At 40.0% G+C, this 18776-nt stretch overlaps 1 protein-coding gene across 14 annotated transcripts in view; it reads left to right on the top strand.

Moving 5' to 3' along the window:
• PIP5K1B (phosphatidylinositol-4-phosphate 5-kinase type 1 beta) overlaps positions 1-18776 on the top strand; it is a 303947-nt gene that overhangs the window by 198713 nt on the left and 86458 nt on the right. For all 14 annotated transcript variants that reach the window (XM_055350749.2, XM_019034010.4, XM_019034011.4 and 11 more), the window contains 4 exons: positions 12821-13032; positions 14767-14850; positions 14969-15017; positions 18606-18690. In XM_055350749.2, the coding sequence (XP_055206724.2) occupies positions 12821-13032; positions 14767-14850; positions 14969-15017; positions 18606-18690 (430 nt within the window). The remainder of the gene's footprint in view (positions 1-12820; positions 13033-14766; positions 14851-14968; positions 15018-18605; positions 18691-18776) is intronic.

Raw genomic sequence — 18776 nt, forward strand, 5'->3', positions numbered from 1 at the left:
CTGCAAACCAAAGTATTATCAAAATTTCTATAGAAAGAATGAAAATGGGAGACTGAAGGTAATTTCCTCGGCTCTAAGAAATAAACTCCTTTTCCTTTCTTCCTAAAAGAGATATTACCTAAAGATTGGAGAGTTGAAGCGTTTCCTGAGTTTGTTGTTATATGTCTAGCAAGTTTTCATTTTAAATAACTTGTCCCACAGAAATTTATATATGCAATAATTCAAGTTAAGGGGAGCTAACTTGGCTTATGAAAATCTTTGGGCTTATGAAATAGAACAATGTTATATCTACTTCTTAGAGTTTCTGGTTTTTTTTGTGAAAAGAACCTACTGGTCTCTGATTAGATGACCCTAAGTGTAGGAGTAAAGTCAATATAGGCCCCAAGCGGAAAGACCCACAAAGTATTTGGGGGAGGGAGCAAAGGGAAGGAAATGCCCCCAAGGACCCCTTTCCTCCTCCCTGTTGAGAATCCTGGGAGTCCAGAGAGGAAAGCTATGGCAGGAAGGGGAAGTGGCCACACGGGGCCTGATGGTAGCAACTCTGGCTTTGAAGATGTATCTGGAAAGGCTTTGAGGTTGGCTGCTGTGGATCTGGTTGTGGATTCTGACGTAAGCCAGTCATACAGATCATGATGCAAAACAGGGCAGGGTTGCCAACAGCCAATCCAAAAGAGATGTAGGGGCAGCAAACCCTGGTGATTTACAAAATGGAGTTGAGGCTCCATACCTTGGGAGGAACTTCTGGAAGCTAGTGAGGGACTGAGTTACAGAGATTTAAGGCATATTTGAGAGTTTCCAAGGTCTAGGAAAATATTACAAAGTTTAAAAAATGGTTCAGAAATGTGCCTTGTGATACATTACCCAGTGCGTTGTGTACCTGTCAGACATGACCTTGTCTTCCTCCCAGAAGCTTTCAACTTAGGATTAAAGAATAAAGAGTAAAATCAGTTTGATTTTATAGGGCTTAATTTTATTCATTCAACATCCAGGGCACATTTATGGAGTACCGATGGTGCTGTAGGACCAGGGCCTGCATGATTACCTTGTGAAAAGTGAAGTACTTTGGACATCCAGTGGGTTCTGAACCTTTCAGAAAAGATCACCCCATACTGGCTTCTGAGAGGTTTGGGGCCACATATATGGCTCTTCATCCCTGTCAGTATCAGTCCACACTCTTTACATGCACTTCTACCCTGCAACTGAGTGTCCCTTTGATATCACCAGTGTTCTTCCTTCAAAGACATTTTTCAATTTAGTGTTTTTTTTAATTTTGAGACAGAGTCTCATTCTGTTGCCCAGGCTGGAGCTTGGTGGCATGCTCATGGCTCACTTGCAACCTTCTCTCCTGGGCCCAAGCGATCCTCCCACCTTAGCCTCACAAGTAGCTGGGACTACAAGCACATGCCACCACACTCGGCTAATTTTTGTATTTTTTGTAGAGAAAGGATTTCTCCATGTTGCCTAGTTTGGTCTGGAACTCCGGGGCTCAAGCAATCCACCTGCCTTGGCCTGCCAAAGTGCTGGGCTTACAGGTGTGAGCCACTGTACTCGGCCAAATGTAGTGTTTTGATCGAGCAAGGATAACTCTTCTCTCCTCATTTTTGTCCCTTCAAATACTGTACTTCTAAGTGACAAGGTAGAAAATGTCCGTTGGGGGAATGTCTCCCTCCATGAGAATGAAATGGTCAAGGACAATCTGTTATTCATGAATTGATATATAACATTCAGCTTTTCATAAAAAGGATACATCTGCGAACTTTCTATATGTATACGTCAGAAATGTGTTTTAAAAGGGATATGTACTTCACTGGACAGATCAATTGTCCATAGCTACTCAGGCTACAGAGAAGTTAAAACTGAACGTTTATTTAAAATATCTTCATCCAGCCTTAATGCAAGCCTGGCTGGAATGATTCTACATCTTGTTAACTTCCTCTCTTCATTTCTCCACACAAAGACCTCATTTGTAAACTTTGCCCATATTCAGCCAGCTCCAGATGTTCCAAAGACAAACCATTATCACAACCAACTCAGTGTTTGCTGCATTTTCATAAGCACTTGGTGATCTCTCTTCAAATGATGACGGGAGTTCTTTAGACATAGAGATTCTCCATCCTCTGATATTCCTCATTCTGAACTGGCTATCCAACTTTTTTTCTAGTTTGTTAGCAATTTCAGAAAAAGGTCTACAATCAAATTTTCAAAGACCAGAGAAAGCAGTGATTCCAGATTGCGAATTTACTCTCTGTCCACTCAGATGTGCGGGGAAAATGTAGTTACTTAATTATCTATGAATCCTTTTCCCTACTAGCATCCACTTCCTCAAACTTAAACTTATCAATTAGTAATATTGCAGTCTCTTCTGGTTTAGACAGTCACCCCTCCAGTTAAATATTCTGTTTATTCAAAGTTGAACTCTCTCAGGGTAGGTGTGAACTGTCCCTGTTTTATCCTCCATTTTTTAGGTGAGCACCATTGGAAACATAGGGTCCTTGTCCCATGTGGACACACAGAGCTGAGAACATTGCCACAGGCCTCTCCATACTCATGCATTCCAGCTCTACCTTAACTGTTACCCTCATGCTAAGTGTGGCTTTCAACTGTGTCATGTTGAGCCACTCTTGTACCTTCTTTAGTTTTGATCATGTGCATATATTAAAATAAATATTTAAAAAATATATTAAAATAAATATTAAAAAGTAAATAACTCAAGACTCCAAATGATTTTTTTTTCTAATGATAATTCTCAGAACCTGGATTTTCCATCACTTCTTTTAAAACTCACTCTGTAGGTACTTGCTGTTCTTAGATATTGTTTCTCAATACCGATGGTGACTTTCCCGGGCCTCAGATTTTTCCTGCTCTATGAAAGCTTCGACAATCCTAGAGCATGGATCAGCCAGTTTTCTTTAGCCTTAAACAACCACAGGAATCTCAGTTGATACATTCTGTCTTACCTTCCTGCCGAATTAATTACATGTTGTTCAGCAAACAGTTCCGAATTTTCTCTCTGTAGAAGGCTCTGTGCTAAGACCTGTGGGAGGTACAAAAAATGAATAGGATGTAGTCCTTTTTCTAAGAAGCTTAGAGTTTAAACACTAAGTCTAAACCATCAAGGTCTTATTTATCACGGACAGATTCTTCCATTCTTCTTCTCTTTCTTTGTCCATAGAGTAATATGAAAGGTGAAGGGTAAGTACTTTTTTCTTTTTACCAAGAAAGGCAGTTTACCAGAGTTGGTGGGCTGTAGCAGACAGTGGTGAGGGTTCCAGAATTTTACCTCACACATGGACGTGGATGTGGGGGCTTGGACCAAGTGTGGCCTCTGAGTCTCACGAGACAGCTGGCCTATGCCTGGGCTCTCTGCTGTCGTACCAGTTAAGCCACAATGAAGTAAATCATTCATAGTAAAGCCAACAAGAAGATATATCATATAATGAGAAGGACATGACATTTTAACATAAGATATTACTTTTAAACCTGTTTACAAAATAATTTATGAAGACATCTTTATTTGAAGAAATGAAGTGTTTATAAAGAAAACAAAACAAATTCATCCAGCATAGGAAGCTGGTGAATATATATATATATATATATATATACACACACACACACACACACACACACACATAAACACACATTATATATATACATGTATATGAAATCTTTTTAAATGATGGATGGCTATTTTTAAGTGTGGAAAAAAAAAAAAAAAGCCTTGGTACAGGTTAATCCAGTACAGCCCAAGTTCTAAATCACGGCATACACACCATGAAAAACACATTATTGCCAAAACAAGGATTTAATATTTATTTCATTCTGCTTTGCCAGCCAAAATTGTATGGCTTGTCACAGCCTGTATTTTCTCATTATGACATTAGCAAAGAACACTAAGCTTTATTGAAGAAATTTAATTAAATCGAAAAGAAAGTGTTTGGCTCTAACTAAACTGGCACAATACAAGGAATTCTAGAACTGTATTCTGAGGGGTCTACTTTGTGAGGAATGGCAGGCCCTTGGATTCATTTTTCCCTAAACCAGTATTTTCAGAAATGTCTATTTGTGTAAAATTTCCAGGACACTATTTTGAATTTTCTGACATTATTGAATTAACAAAAATGTATTTGCCAATCATTAACTCCTTGTTCAGGAACTAGATTCTAGGCCAGCTGGAAACATTACTCAGGACCCTTGATACATCTTCCTGTCAGCTCCACATTTTGTTAATTTGGTTATTTTGCAGATCTTCCATCAAAGATTGATCAAGTGAGATGGAACATAGCAAGTTTTCTGCTTTAACCACTTTAGTTAAGATCCCAAATTATTAATTTCTGTTTTTTTCTCTGCCATCTCTAGCTCATCATTGGCAAATGGTAAATTAATGCTAAACAGGTATAGACGTGCATTTTATCTAAGCATTTCAAAATAGCACGCTAAACTTTAATTTTGAAAAGTTTATACAATAAAAATATGTAAAAGTAGACCGAATATTGTAATGAATCCACATATACTCTGTGCTCTATTTTTAACTCATGGCGAATCTAGGTTTTTTTGTTTGTTTGTTTGTTTGTTTGTTTGTTTGTTTGTTTTAACTGCCTCTCTTCCCATATAATTTGAAACACATCCGAGACATCACATCATTTTACTGATATGTACTTTAGTAGGAATCCCTAAAAGCTAAGGACTCTTTAAAAAAAAAAAACTACAATACCATTATAATGGATTAAAAATATTAATAATTCTTACTAATCATCAAATGTCAGTGTTCAAATTTCTAATTGTTTCAGAAACAACTTTTTGTGGTTTGGATCAGGATTTAAATAGAATCTACTTGCTGAGTTCCTTGTCACTCTGATTTTTTCATTTTGAAAGTATTTGTTGAAGATATTGGTTTGTTTATCCCAGAGCATCTGGATTTTGCTGATTATACCGCATTGTTTCATTTAACACACTCCTCTCTTGTGCGTTTTTTCTGTAAATGGATTGTAGGATCCTACAGGTTGAGTCAGATTTAGGTCTGACTTCATATTTGATGTCTCCCCTCATCAGGAGGCACATCATGTCAGAATGCCTTTCTTTCTGCAATGTTAGTACCTGTTGATGACCACTGATTAGACTCATTCATTCATCAGGAGTGGTAAAATGGGGATGTTCTAATTTTATTATATGTCTGCTAGACTGCACAAAGGAATTTTAAACAAAAGAGTACCTGTCACATAGTAGGTGTGCAATAAAATATGTATTGAATGGGTTAATTTCTATAAGAACCCCTATGAAAAGGGAGCAGAGGACAGGAAAGCTAAGAAGGCCTTGAGATGTGTTCCATCTTAGGGCCAGCACCAAGCGTTCTTGGATGATTAAAGAGCCTTCACAGTTGACCAAGCCTGTGACATGCTGTTCTTGCAAAGGCTTCCTAAAGAAAAATGTGATAGTCTTACTAGACTCAAAGCTCAGCCTAATTTATAGCAAAACAACTTTGCCTTTTATCTGCCGTTTAGCTGTATGCCTACTAAACAGTAAATCGAAAGAATCTCTATAAATATCAGCTTGATTTTTGCCCTTGACACAGTGTATATAAAATACCTATGGTGTGGGTAGGTTTGAAAGCACTGTAGGCTTTTATCTTTATTTTTCTGACAACACAGAGCACATAATCACAGTAAATGTTTTTAGTGCCAAAAATTTGTTCATGGGCATTGTAATCATGATGCACAGGTATCAAGTTCTTATATTTAAGATACAGGGTGTAGTGTTTTACATTCTTTATTGCTGAATATTTTGGTTTTCACTTACTTATACACGTGGAAAGCAGTATAACAAATATTCATTCCTACTGTGTTCAGAGCACACAGCAAAATGCACCAAGTCAAACCAGTCTTTGTTGAGAAATGAAGTCTTGTGTGTATGATACAAAGAATATAGATGTAACCTGAGGTAGAATTTTATATGACAGAGAGACACTAATAATGTGCTTGGGTCTTCAGAGGGGAGACATATCCCAATAGTTTGTTGAAATCATTAGTAAATTTGCATGGAGTGGGGACAGGCTTTGAAAAAACAGTAGGATTTGAAAAGATGGTAAGGACCATCTAGAAGAAACGACATGAGCAGAAGCATCAGAGTTTACATCTTCAGAGCACATTCAGGGGTAAAGAGCTCCAGTTAGACTAGCCTGGCAAATGTCTCTAGGCAGGCATTAAGTAACAAAAAGACATTGGCTGGGGCCATGTTAGTGAGGACCTTCTATGTCAAATTGAAGCACTGGCACCAAGCAGTGGTGAGAGACTGAAGGCTTTGAGTGGGGATGTGATGTGACCTGGTCAAGCACAGATGTCAGGAATGGGTTTGTGAGGAAAGAATGGGAAACTGGGCCAGGCGTGGTGGCTCACGCCTGTAATCCCAGCACTTTGGGAGGCTGAGGCAGGTGGATCACTTGAGGTCAGGAGTTCGAGACCAGCCTGACCAACATGGAGAAACCTTGTCTCTATTAAAAATACAAAATTAACTGGTCATGGCGGCACACGCCTGTAATCCCAGCTACTTGGGAGGCTGAGGCAGGAACATTTCTTGAACCCGGGAAGCGGAGGTTGCAGTGAGCCGAGAACATGCCATTGCACTCCAGCCTGGGCAACAAGAGCGAAACTCCATCTCAAAAAAAAAAAAAAAAAGAATGGGAAACTGAAATTAATTCATTATCATTAGAGAGAAGGAACGTTTTGATAATAGAAGCTGCAGGATTGGGTGACTCAGTGAAGGAAAAGGAGCCATGAAGTATGAAATCGCATTAGAATTATTTCAAATAAAAGAGGGAAGTGTGGAAAAACTGCTTTGGAGTGAGATAAGAATTTAGGGTTATAGCATGGCCATGTGTAGACATTTAGATGGTCATGGTGGTTCACGCCTGTAATCCCAGCACTTTAGGAGGCCGAGGTGGTTGAATCGCTTGAGCCCAGGAGTTCAAGACCAGCCTGGGCAGCAAGGCAAAACCCCATCTCCACAAAAAATTAGTCAGGTGTGGTGGCATGTGCCTGTAGTTCCAGCCACTCGGGAGGCTGAGATGAGAGGATCACTTGAGCCCAAAAGGTCAAGGCTGCAGTGAGTCATGTTTGCACCACTGCCTCCAGCCTGGGTGACGGAGTGAGACCCTGTTTCAAAAAAATATTTTTTTAATTTAAAAAAGAAGTTTAGAGATGTTCCGAAGGAAATATATTGGGCTGCAGCTTAGGAATGAAGTCAGATTAAATGCAACAATTTAGGAATTTTCTGTAGAAAGATGGTAATTGGAATCTACCTTTAAGAAGATCTCAAATCTATCCACTTCTCCCTCGAGCTCCCCAGCTGCCCCTACTCATTCAAGTATTACCATCTCTTACCTGGACTGCTGAAATACCCCCCAGTCGAAAGTAGGTACTTCCTGTGGGATCTTCCCACAGCTCTCTGATTTTTCCCTCCAGGCCTTATTACCATGTGTAATTCGGGCTTGTTTAATGTTGAGTATGGAATAGTAATCTGTTGTATTTGTCCCTGAAGATCCATCAACTTCCACAGTGCGTGGCACTCAAACATTTTTTTTTCCAACAAAAGAGTCAATGAATGTAAGTACTAGAAAGTAGAAAAAACAGAGAGCTTTGGGTGAACATCTTTAGGGCACAGGAAGAAAAAGTGGAAAAGTCAAATAGACAAAGAACCAAGAGAAGCCAGGGCACAATAGCTAAGGGAGAGGGGAGATTCAAGGTGGGGTGGTCATAGGGATCGATTCTGCAGGTGGAGGAATAACATGAATAGCTGACATTAATTGAGTGCTTTTTGTGTGCCTAAGACTTGGCACGGATTAACTCAATTAATCTTCACAATAACTTTGGTAGGAATTATTTGGTAGGAATCCCTATTATAGAGATAATACAGGTGAGAATAGATACCAGAAATGTTAAATACTTTGCCCAAAAACAAGCAAGTGGGGGAGCCATGAGTCAAACCAGGCCATCTGGTTCCAGAGCAAGGAGACTTAACCACCCTGCAGCCACACCAGCTCCTGCTAGCAGTGAGACGGAAGATAGTTTGCAGTGTGGTGTGGTGTTAAAGATGTAAAAGCAAAAGGAGGACCAGCTGCTCTTTGTAGCCTTTAGTCATGAAGAGAGGATGGCAATGCCTATGATTCTGAGTTAGGATATTTCCACATTAGGTCCCCAAATCTACAGAAGTTATAGGAGCACTCATGCATCACCGGTCATGAAAACCTGAGGAAAATGCTCTCATTTCAAGAACAGGTAGTTTTTGATTGTGTCTTCAGGGTACTCTATCAGCTGCTTTGACATTGACTTTGACATTGACTTTTTTACTACATTCCAATGTTGTTATTGACTTAAATTAGTCCTTGAGAGAGAAGGAAGAAAGAATCTGACTTTGGCAATAGAAAGCCTTGCAGTATTCCAACTTGCTTTCAGTTTTAAATAGTTCTGTGAATCATTCCTGTTTCCTTTTTTTACAAGTGGGGAAGTAAAGTCCTGCCAGAGCTAGACGGAAAGGCACCTGTATTTGCATTGTAACCTGAGTTTTGAATAGTAAATGCACAGGTACAGAATACACTAGCAACAGTAAGGTCAGGCAGACATTCTGGAAATGTGCACCTGAATGATGAACTGGACTAACTGGTGTCAGTCATGTTGCAGAATGTTGCTAACTCTTAAAGCTCACACATGTTAAGTTGTTGGCAGATTTATCAGTTCTTTTAATTAAAGGACTGGGATGATATGAGTAACGGAACTATTTTTTTCCTAATTGATGCAAATCTTAAAAGTACGTGACTAAAATCTGTTCCCAGAGTTTCTCATTACAGAAGCCTTTTAATTTGTTTTAAAATATATGCAGATACATTTCTCTTTTTGTTCCTTCAGATTTCTTAATCGATGGTGATTTTTCCCAACCCAAACTCTAACTGCAATGGCCAGCTTTCCACATATGGGGATAGAATTTCTTTTTTTAAGCCTTCCACACTGAAAGTAGGGGTCTTGGCCTCATAACGACAACTCAGCTCCCTTCCCAGATGCTGGCAATCCAATAGAAGAGTACAGAGGAGATGAAGCTCTTTTTAATATTTTTTATCACTTTTTCAAAAGTTAATTCTCTCTTCGAATTTATTCTTAAAAAAAAAAAAAAAATCGGACCCCTTACAGGATCAGGATAGTGTCTTACTTTATCCAGTAGTTCAGTTTGGACCACACAGCCTGACTTTGTCTCACCTGTAAAATTGCACAGTTCTCTTAGGCCTGTTCATGGGCCGGGAAAAAAGACTGCAAGTACAAAACACGTGGTTCAGGTTGAATATTGCAGGAAAAATATAAGAAAACGTATTTCATTTAAAAAAAAATCTTCTTAACAATTAATTCATGGATGCTTTGCTGAGGAAAATGCTTTGCAGAGGTTGAATATTGCATGACAATAAAAGAGAAGCATTTTTTTTTTAAAAAAGAAAGGTTTTTAACAAGCAGAATTCATTCATGGATACTCTGCAGAGGAAAATCATGGTGTCTGGAATGTTTTTAAGCTTGACCACTCCTAACTTGAGTAAATGATTCTGGGTGCCTTTTGGGAACATCCACAGTATTGTCAGAGTCTTCTTAGGACCTGCTTTTGAAGCCAGCTTACTGCTTTGGAGGATGCTTTGGGCTGTGCAGGGCAGAAGACTGTGTTTTTGCGAATTGAAAATTCCTGGCCAGGCACGGTGGCTCACGCCTGTAATCCCAGCACTTTGGGAGACTGAGGCGGGCAGATCATGAGGTCGGGAGATCGAGACCTTCCTGGCTAACATGGTGAAACCCCGTCTCTACTAAAAATACAAAAAATTAGCAAGGCGTGGTGGCGGGCGCCTGTAGTCCCAGCTACTCAGGAGGCTGAGGCAGAAGAATGGTGTGAACCCGGGAGGTGGAGCTTGCAGTGAGCCGAGATTGCACCACTGCACTCCAGCCTGGGCAACAGAGCAAGACTCCATCTCAATAAATAAATAAATAAATAAATAAATAAAAAGAAAAAGACAAAAGAAAATTCCTGTGTTGTCAGCCATCCAGGCCATACCCCTTGGTATCCACAAACCCAGAGCTTCTAAAGGAATTAGGATTTGCCAAAATGACACTGGTAAGCAGGCCAGCAATACAGTTCTATTTTTGTTGTCTAATTTAGTGACATTTGTTTTCAGAAGTGTAATTCTAGGAATGTTTACTTCAAGCGAACACCTGTTGTCTCTTGAGCTAGTGTGAGGGATGAGTCACCGTGAATTGTAATCATAGTGATAAGAGCTAGCAATTAATTAAGCACTTTATGCTAGAAACTTTTCTAAGCACTTGACTTGCATTGTCACATTTAATTTTTACAAGCACCCTATATGATAGGTAATAGTGTCAGCATTTTACAGATGAGGAAACTGAGACACAAGGAGATGATGTGACCTGCCTAAGGTCACAGAGTCCATGCTCTTCATCCCTCATCCCCCATGTCCTTATCCAAGTCTCTCCGAGAAAGGAAGCGCTAGCACTGATAAATAAGAGTAGGGAAGTTAGCATCTGCAAATGGTCATTCATTGTGAAGAGTTGTTGAAGCTGTCTCGGGGGGTACTGTTCCCAAGCCATCATTTCAGTATGGTTGAGAATGAGAAAGGTTAAGGCCCTTCTACCACTTGTTTCTGTCTGAAGAAAGCATCTAATATCTGTTAGTGTTTTGTTTTAAGAGTCTGGCCCTTGGTGCTTCTGACATAAAACAGTCTTTCTTTCTCCCATGGTCTGTGCTACTGTATGGTGCAGTGAGGCACTGATAACACCTCCATGGAGAACCAGCCAAAGGGTCTGGTACTCAAGCATTGGATCAGTGGTAAGAAGGATTTCCTATCACCCCTCCCTTCCTCCTCCAACTTGACATCACTCCTCCTTCCATTAGGAAGGCTGGTTCCACATTGTTATCAGGCCATTCTTAGATCACTTGGGTTAGGAAATCCCACAGGCCAAACCTCTTAAGTGATAAGATTCTACTCTGAGCTCCTGCCTGACTCCCTTCTGAACTTGACTTTTTGAAAGATGAAGTGTGAACCCTCTGGAATAACTGATACCCATTTGCAGCCCACTCTCAGTTCTCATTGATGGCAAAGATGCCTGTAATACAGAATAACCTATTTCTTGAAGGCCATATGCCATACTTCACAAAGCCTTTTCTCAGGTGGCATCCATGAAGTGGCAGCCACAGGTAACTGAATCTTCAGGCTTGATCCCCTCTTTACTATATCATAAATATCAAAAGGCAGTTGGGCTGAACAAGAACAAGAAGCATAAGAAATTCTGGATTATTTTATCCCTAAACAATTATCTATAGGCTATGATCCTTCAGGGTGTTTCCTAGCTAAAGTATAGGAACAGCTTCTCATGTTGGTTCAGAGACAGCCGTTCTGACAACCAGGGTTGTCTTACTTTTCTGAGCAGCTTTGTGTGAGAAATACCAGGTATTAAGAAGTCTGTTGTAGGGGAGAATCATATACAAACTAGTAGAAAAAGAACTTTATCGTAGAGGAAAACACCCAGTTTGCAGGCATTCTTCCTGAACACTGCTCTTCCGTCTGAAAAGGTCCTGAGTGTCAAAGCCCCACCTATACCCTGAAGCCATCTCAACAGACTCGGACCTAGACCTTTGTCTCCTGTCATTTTCTTTTCAGAGCATTGTCATCTCTTTTGTCTGGCTGCATCCAACTATTTTTAATTCCCTTGCCTCCCCACTGTCTGCTGAGTGGATAATTAAACATGAAGTACTGTGCTTTGTTGAGATTATGTTTTTAAAGGACTTGCTACAGGGAACTGAACGGCACCTTCGAAAGACAGACTTTGAGGGCTGGGTGCGGTGGCTCACACCTGTAATCCCAGCACTTTGGGAGGCCGAGGCAGGCAGATCATGGGGTAATGAGTTCGAGACCAGCCTGGCCAACATGGCGAAACCCTGTCTCTACTAAAAATACAGAAATTAGCTGGGTGTGGTAGCGGGCACCTGTAATACCAGCTACTCGGGAGGCTGAGGCAGTAGAATCGTTTGAACCTGGGAGGCAGAGGTTGCAGTGAGCTGAGATTGCGCTAGTGCACTCCAGCCTGGGCGACAGGGCGAGACTCTGTCTCAAAAATAAAAAAAAAAAAAAGAGGTTTTGAGAAGAAGACCACTAACTTCCAAGAGGTTTATGAGAATAGAATTCAGACATAGAAAAGATACATTCAGCTAGAAAAGATACATTCTAGCTGTGTCTTCATGCTGAGGAAGATACAAGCGTACAAACTTACAAGCTTGTAGAGACTATTGGTTGTTGGTTTCTCTGCTCTACTACTTAAGAGTGTGGACACCGGAGTTGACTGCTTGGGTCTCTGTCACTTATGTGCTGTGTGATATTGAGCAGATTACCTTATCTCTCTGTGCCTCCAGTTTTTCATCTGTAAAATAGAGACAGTAGTACCTAGCTTATAGAGTTGTTGAGATTGAATGCAAATGAGCTTCCTAGCACTGGCACATGGAAGGTACTCAATCCGTGCTATTAGTGAAACTTTCATGGAGGGTTGAGAAAACATGTGCTTGTTTCAGATTTGCATAAAATTCCCATCTTGGAGCCATTGTGATAATCCTTCCTGTATGTGGCCTAATAATAACCTCAAGTGTTTTTATTTTGATTCTTCATCTCTCAGCCACCCCGCTGGGAGGAATAACAGGAGCTGTGTGTCTGTATATCTAGAGCTCTCTGATAATGAGTAGACGAGATGAACAGGCCTTTGGGTTGACTGGCTTCCTGGTTCTTTTTCTCATTCAGGTGCTAGAAAGCTTCAAGATCATGGATTATAGCCTTCTGTTGGGAATTCATTTCCTGGACCATTCCCTCAAAGAGAAAGAGGAGGAGACCTCACAAAATGTGCCTGATGCTAAGCGGACTGGGATGCAGAAGGTTCTCTACTCAACAGCCATGGAATCTATCCAGGGTCCAGGGAAATCTGGAGATGGGATAATCACAGAGAACCCAGACACGTAAGTGCAGCCACACACCCACCCACCCTCTTGACTGTGGCAGCCCACGTCACTGGGTAATTATAGATGGTCACATTCACCTTAGGGTGGGACTCTAGGAATTAATTTCTACTTGGTGCTAAAATGGGTTAAACTGGTCTCCATTTCTATTCATCTAAAGATAACTAGATGAGTGGCAGTTTCTCCAGTTATTACTCCTTCACCCACTTGGTTTCTTTTTTCAAATGCCTCCATTTTTTTTTTAACAATGGCTGAAAATGTTTTTGTCCCCATTAACTACATATTCAAAACATTCACCACAAGAGGAAGGAATAGACTTTGAATTTGAATAAACATGTTTTATTGTTTATTTATTTATTTTTTTTGAGACAGAGTCTCACTCTGTCACTCAGGCTAGAGGGCAGTGGTGCCATCTCAGTTCACTGCAACCTCCACCTCCCAGGTTCAAGCAATTCTCCTGCCTCAGCCTCCAAAGTAGCTGGAATTACAAACATGCACCACTACACCTGGCTAATTTTTGTATTTTTAGTAGAGATGGAGTTTCACCATGTTGCCCAGGCTGGTCTCAAACTCCTGGCCTCATGTGATCCACCTGCCTTGGCTTCCCAAAGTGCTGGGATTATAGGTATGAGCCACTGCACCCAGCCTGAATAAAGATGTTTTAAGCAAATACACAATAAGAATGATGTTCGCAATTCAGAGCTTTTTATCTGCCTAAGGGGATTCTGTTGTTCTAGTCCTGCACCCTGACAGATGTGGTCTCTCGTCTCAGCCAGATGTGATAGTAACTACAGGATTAATTTGCATGTGTAAAATGCATATTGACTAACAAACAATTGTAACCAAAGTAAGTTATTGAAATGGCAGACTGCATCAGGTATGTGTACTAGCTGAGCAAGGAGACTGAAAGAAAGAAATCATTTTCCAAGGCCATAAGTGCCTGCCTTCTAGAATTCTCCAACGATGACTAAACCATGGGCATATTTCATTTTTGTAAAGGAAATTAACACATATTAAATATTTTTTGAAAAGTTCTTTCTTGCAAATCAATCTAACTGTCTAATAATCAGTTAAATTATCCTATATCAGTATGGTGAAATACAATAAGGCTATTAAAAACCACATTAGCATTGAATATAAGGAAATGTTTGTCATTTAGCAAGTAAAAAAAATCAGGTTATAAACCATGATAAATAATACCCTTTCTTGACTAATAAATACATACACACACACACATACTAGAAAAGTGTACCAGATATTAAGTAGTTATCTTTGCATCCTAGGAATAACTGTTTAATTATATTTTTTCTTTGTGTTTTTCTGTATTTTATTTTTAAAAGTAAACATACATTACTCTTTTGATCAGAAAAAAGTATTGCATTTTTTAAAAGGAATATTTTGTAATGGTCTAAAAATTCTTGCTCATAGTTTTAAAGTAGGAATAAGTTTTAAATTGGATTCTTCCCATCCAACTCTTCACGGTTAGCAGCTACGATATTATTCTCCTTTGTAGGGAAGTATTAATACATCATTCTGGATTCCCAGGATGACCTTAACTGATGGCCAAAAAACAAAAACAAAAAGGAACAAACAAAAAAAAAGATGAATGGGAGATAGCCCAGAATTCTTAAAAATTGTCAATTTTTATTTTCAGTCTATTTATTAGAAATGATTTTTTAACTTCCTATTCTTATAATATGTAATCAAATATTTTCTCTTTTGCTCCATCAACAGAATGGGAGGCATTCCAGCTAAAAGCCATAGGGGAGAAAAACTACTTTTATTTATGGGCATTATTGACATTCTGCAATCATATAGGTAAGAAGTTTGAGGAGTGGTCTTTTATTATTTCAAAATCAATCTACAAAAGGTTCTGAAAAATCACCAAATGAGAGTGATTTTACATTCTCATTTTAATTTTTCCATTTATATTTAGGTTAATGAAGAAGTTAGAACATTCCTGGAAAGCTCTTGTTTATGATGGGGTAAGTGACTTATTTTCCTTATTATACTGTATATATTTCTGCTTTCTCAGAGACTTCAGAGTATGTGCAGGAAACTGTGTTGCTAGACTCTAAGAGGAAATGAAACAACGGTCTTTATAAACTCAGAATCTTAGGCTAGTAGATCAGTTCAAATCTAAGAATAAGGACAACATAAATTTGAATAGCTCTTCAAATACATGACATCCAGCCTAGCGGCCAGAAAAACAAAATGATACCTGTGTCTGTGTGAAATCCAAAGGACCTAACTTTGAGAGAGGTCTTTTTTCGTAGGGATGATCAGTAGGGCATTTGAAATGAAGTTCTCACACAACCAAGCTACAGTAAGTGTGAGTCCTGACTCTGATGGTGAACAGCCTGGATTTGAACTCTGCATTCACTGCTGAACTAGCCATGTGACCAGGCACAATGCTGGTTATTTGGCCTCTTGCCCTTGTTTCTCACCTGTACCAGGGGGATAGTAATGACAGCTGCTTGGTGTGAACATGGGACAAAAAAATGCATTTCAGTGTTCAACACAATGCCTAACAAATACACAGAAAGTGAAAACTTTTTAATTGGTATGAATTTCTACATCAACATTTATACATGCTGGCTGCCTGAGGATGTCTTTTTTTTTTTTTCTTTTGAGATGGAGTCTTGCGCTGTCACCCAGGCTGGAGTGCAGTGGTGCAATCTCGGCTCGCTGCAACCTCTGCCTCCCAGGGTCAAGCAATTCTCTTACCTCACCCTCCTGAGTAGCTGGGACGACAGGCACGTGCCACGACGCCTGGCTAATTTTTGTATTTTTAGTAGAGACAGGATTTCGCCATGTTGGCCAGGCTGGTCTCGAACTCCTGACCTCAGGTGATCCACCTGCCTTGGCCTCCCAAAGTGCAGGGATTACAGGTGTGAGCCACTGCGCCCAGCCAAGAATGTCTTAATTGATGTAACTGAAGAAAAAAATCAGTTAACAAAGAGCAGTTTCTCCCATCTTTCTCTCTCCTTCTTTCTCCCGTTCTGTCTCTGTCTCTGTCTCTCTCTCTCTCTCTCACACATACACACATACACACACACACACACACACACACACACACACACACGCAGTCCCATCTAGACATTAGATTTCTACTTCCTGCTACTAACAACATTTATTGGCCTAAGTTAATAACTTGAAGTAGCAATTCCAAAGAATATTTTGGTTAAGGATTTGGTCACACATTTCCTTTTAAGATGTTAGCAGATACTTTCTTTTGAAAGAGAATAAATTATAGATGATCTTCTTCTTCTTTCTTGGAAAGGAGCACATAATTTCTCAGTTCTGTGGAAGACTGTTAATAACCTTTCAGCATGAAAGATCTACATTTTGTCCACCGGCTAAGGACTGACTTCAGTCATAATGCACTTTGAAACAACAGGTTCACACATTTATTTCCAAGAATTAACCTCTAAGCTGGGTGTAGGGGAATGTGCTGGTAGTCCTGGCTACTCAAGAGACTGGGGCAGGACGATCACTTGAGCCCAGGAGTTCAAGTCCAGTCTTGAATATAGCAAGACCCTGTCTCTAAAAGAAAATTTTTTAATTAAAAAAAAAAAGAATTAACCTCAATCTTACTGAGATCAAAAATTCCTCCTATGAAAGAAGGTCAATATGGTAGGTTAATTTAATGTTTCCTTCCAGCTGAGAAAGGAAGGGACTGCATACATAGTACCTCGAACATTGAAGGGGAGAGAGTGAATACCCTCATTCCATTCCCCTCCTGTTTTCTGAGACCATTTCAATTTCCTGTTACCAGATGGATCTGAATCATCTAGTCTTGTACCAACCAGGTGCATCTAAGGGCCCCCCACCTTTCTCTATTTGAAACCCAACACTTTGCGGGGAGACCGAAGCGGGCGGATCACTTGAGGTCAGGAGTTCGAGACCAGCCTGGCCAACATGGTGAAACCCTGTCTCTACTAACAATACAAAAATTAGCGAGACATGGTGGCACATTCCTGTAATCCCAGCTATTCGGGAGGCTGAGGCAGGAGAATCGCTTGAACCCAGGAGGCAGACGTTGCAGTGAGCCAAAATCGTGCTACTGCACTCCAGCCTGGGCGACAGAGCGAGACTCCATCTCATAAATAAATAAATAATAAATAAATTAAAAAATATACCTATCATCTGTTTTTCTTTTTTTTTTAATGAAAATTTCTGTGCTGGTTGTATATCATGAACCTATTTTTGTTTGTTTTCAGACATGGCTCTTACTTAAACAATGTTTATTCATGCCAAAGCGAACAACAATGTAACTTCTCTTTATAGGCAAGGGCTGAACTTTAATCCTCTATGGATACCCCTCAGGCTCTTGCCTTCTACTGATATTTCTAAATTACTGCCTTGTTGGAAGAATGTGTCCACTTCAGGCAGATACTGCCAGGATACCAGAAAGAGTACATTTTAAAAGATGTAGCAGGGCCAGGTGCAGTGGCTCATGCCTATAATCCCAGCATTTTGGGAGGCCGAGGAGGGCAGATCACTTGAGGTCAGGAGTTCGAGACCAGCCTGGCCAATATGGTCAAAACCCCTCTACTAAAAATACAAAAATTAGCCGAGTGTGGTGGTGGGTGCCTGTAATCGCAGCTACTGATGATGCTGACGCAGGAGAATCACTTGAATCCGGGAGGCGGAGGTTGCAGTGAGCCGAGATCCACCAGTGCACTCCAGCCTGGCGACAGAGCAAGACTCTGTCTCAAAAAAAAAAAAAAAAAAAAAGAAATTTCTCTATTGGAATCCGTAAGCCTGAATTCAAAATGAAGCATTATAGAAGCAAATTTACTATGTCTACAAGTGTACAGCTTGGATACATGATTTGGATAAATGATTACCAAATAAACATAGAAAAGTAGCTCCTTCATCCACCTCCTTTCCCTTCATCCATCCCCTTTCCTGGATTTGTAATCAAATGACCCTTCAGCCCTAAAGACTCCTGCCAAGCATGAGAGAAGAATGGAGTTAACAATTTACTTCAATTCAACTCTATGCAATCAGCAGATAATTCAGTGCAAAGGAGTCATCTGTTAGCCTTGTCTCCTAGGAATCCTCCTAGCATCTCCTCACCTTGCTCTTGGGAGATGAAACCAGAACTTTTTTTAACTTAAACGTCAATGTCACTCTTACATTAGGATAGTTTTGTTTATGTCTCCAATTTTTGTTCATGATTAAGGGAGTTACCCTTCATTCCAGATGACATTTGATGCACTGGTTGCCTGTATGTAAAAAAAGAACTTAAAAGACTCCTCCTGGGACACAATGTTATGAATAAGGGCAGCTGTTTTGATTTATGTAGCACAGTTTTTTTTGCTGACTCTCCTCTGCTCAGTTTGGTCTTGAGTGTCTAGAATCTTTGTTCCGATTGAGTCTGTGCCCTCCTCCCTCAGCCCCAGACTCCTGGGCCCCGCGGGATACAGGGCATTCCTGTTCTCTATCTCTGGGCCACCTTTGGTTAAGAATGTTGGCTAACAAAGAACCAATTGCACAGATCTCTGTTCTGACTTGAGATGAACATTAAGAGGTGACCCTGTGATCCTGGTTTTTTGTCTTTTCAGGACACTGTTTCCGTTCATAGACCAAGCTTTTATGCAGACAGATTTCTTAAGTTCATGAATTCCAGAGTTTTCAAGAAAATTCAAGGTAAGATTCTTATGAAATTTTTTTTTTACTTTTAGCAGCTAATTTCATTATGTATCTTTGCAGGATTTTTATTGGAAGAACTAACA

This window comes from Gorilla gorilla, chromosome 13, assembly GCF_029281585.2.
Source record: "Gorilla gorilla gorilla isolate KB3781 chromosome 13, NHGRI_mGorGor1-v2.1_pri, whole genome shotgun sequence".
NCBI lineage: Eukaryota > Metazoa > Chordata > Mammalia > Primates > Hominidae > Gorilla > Gorilla gorilla.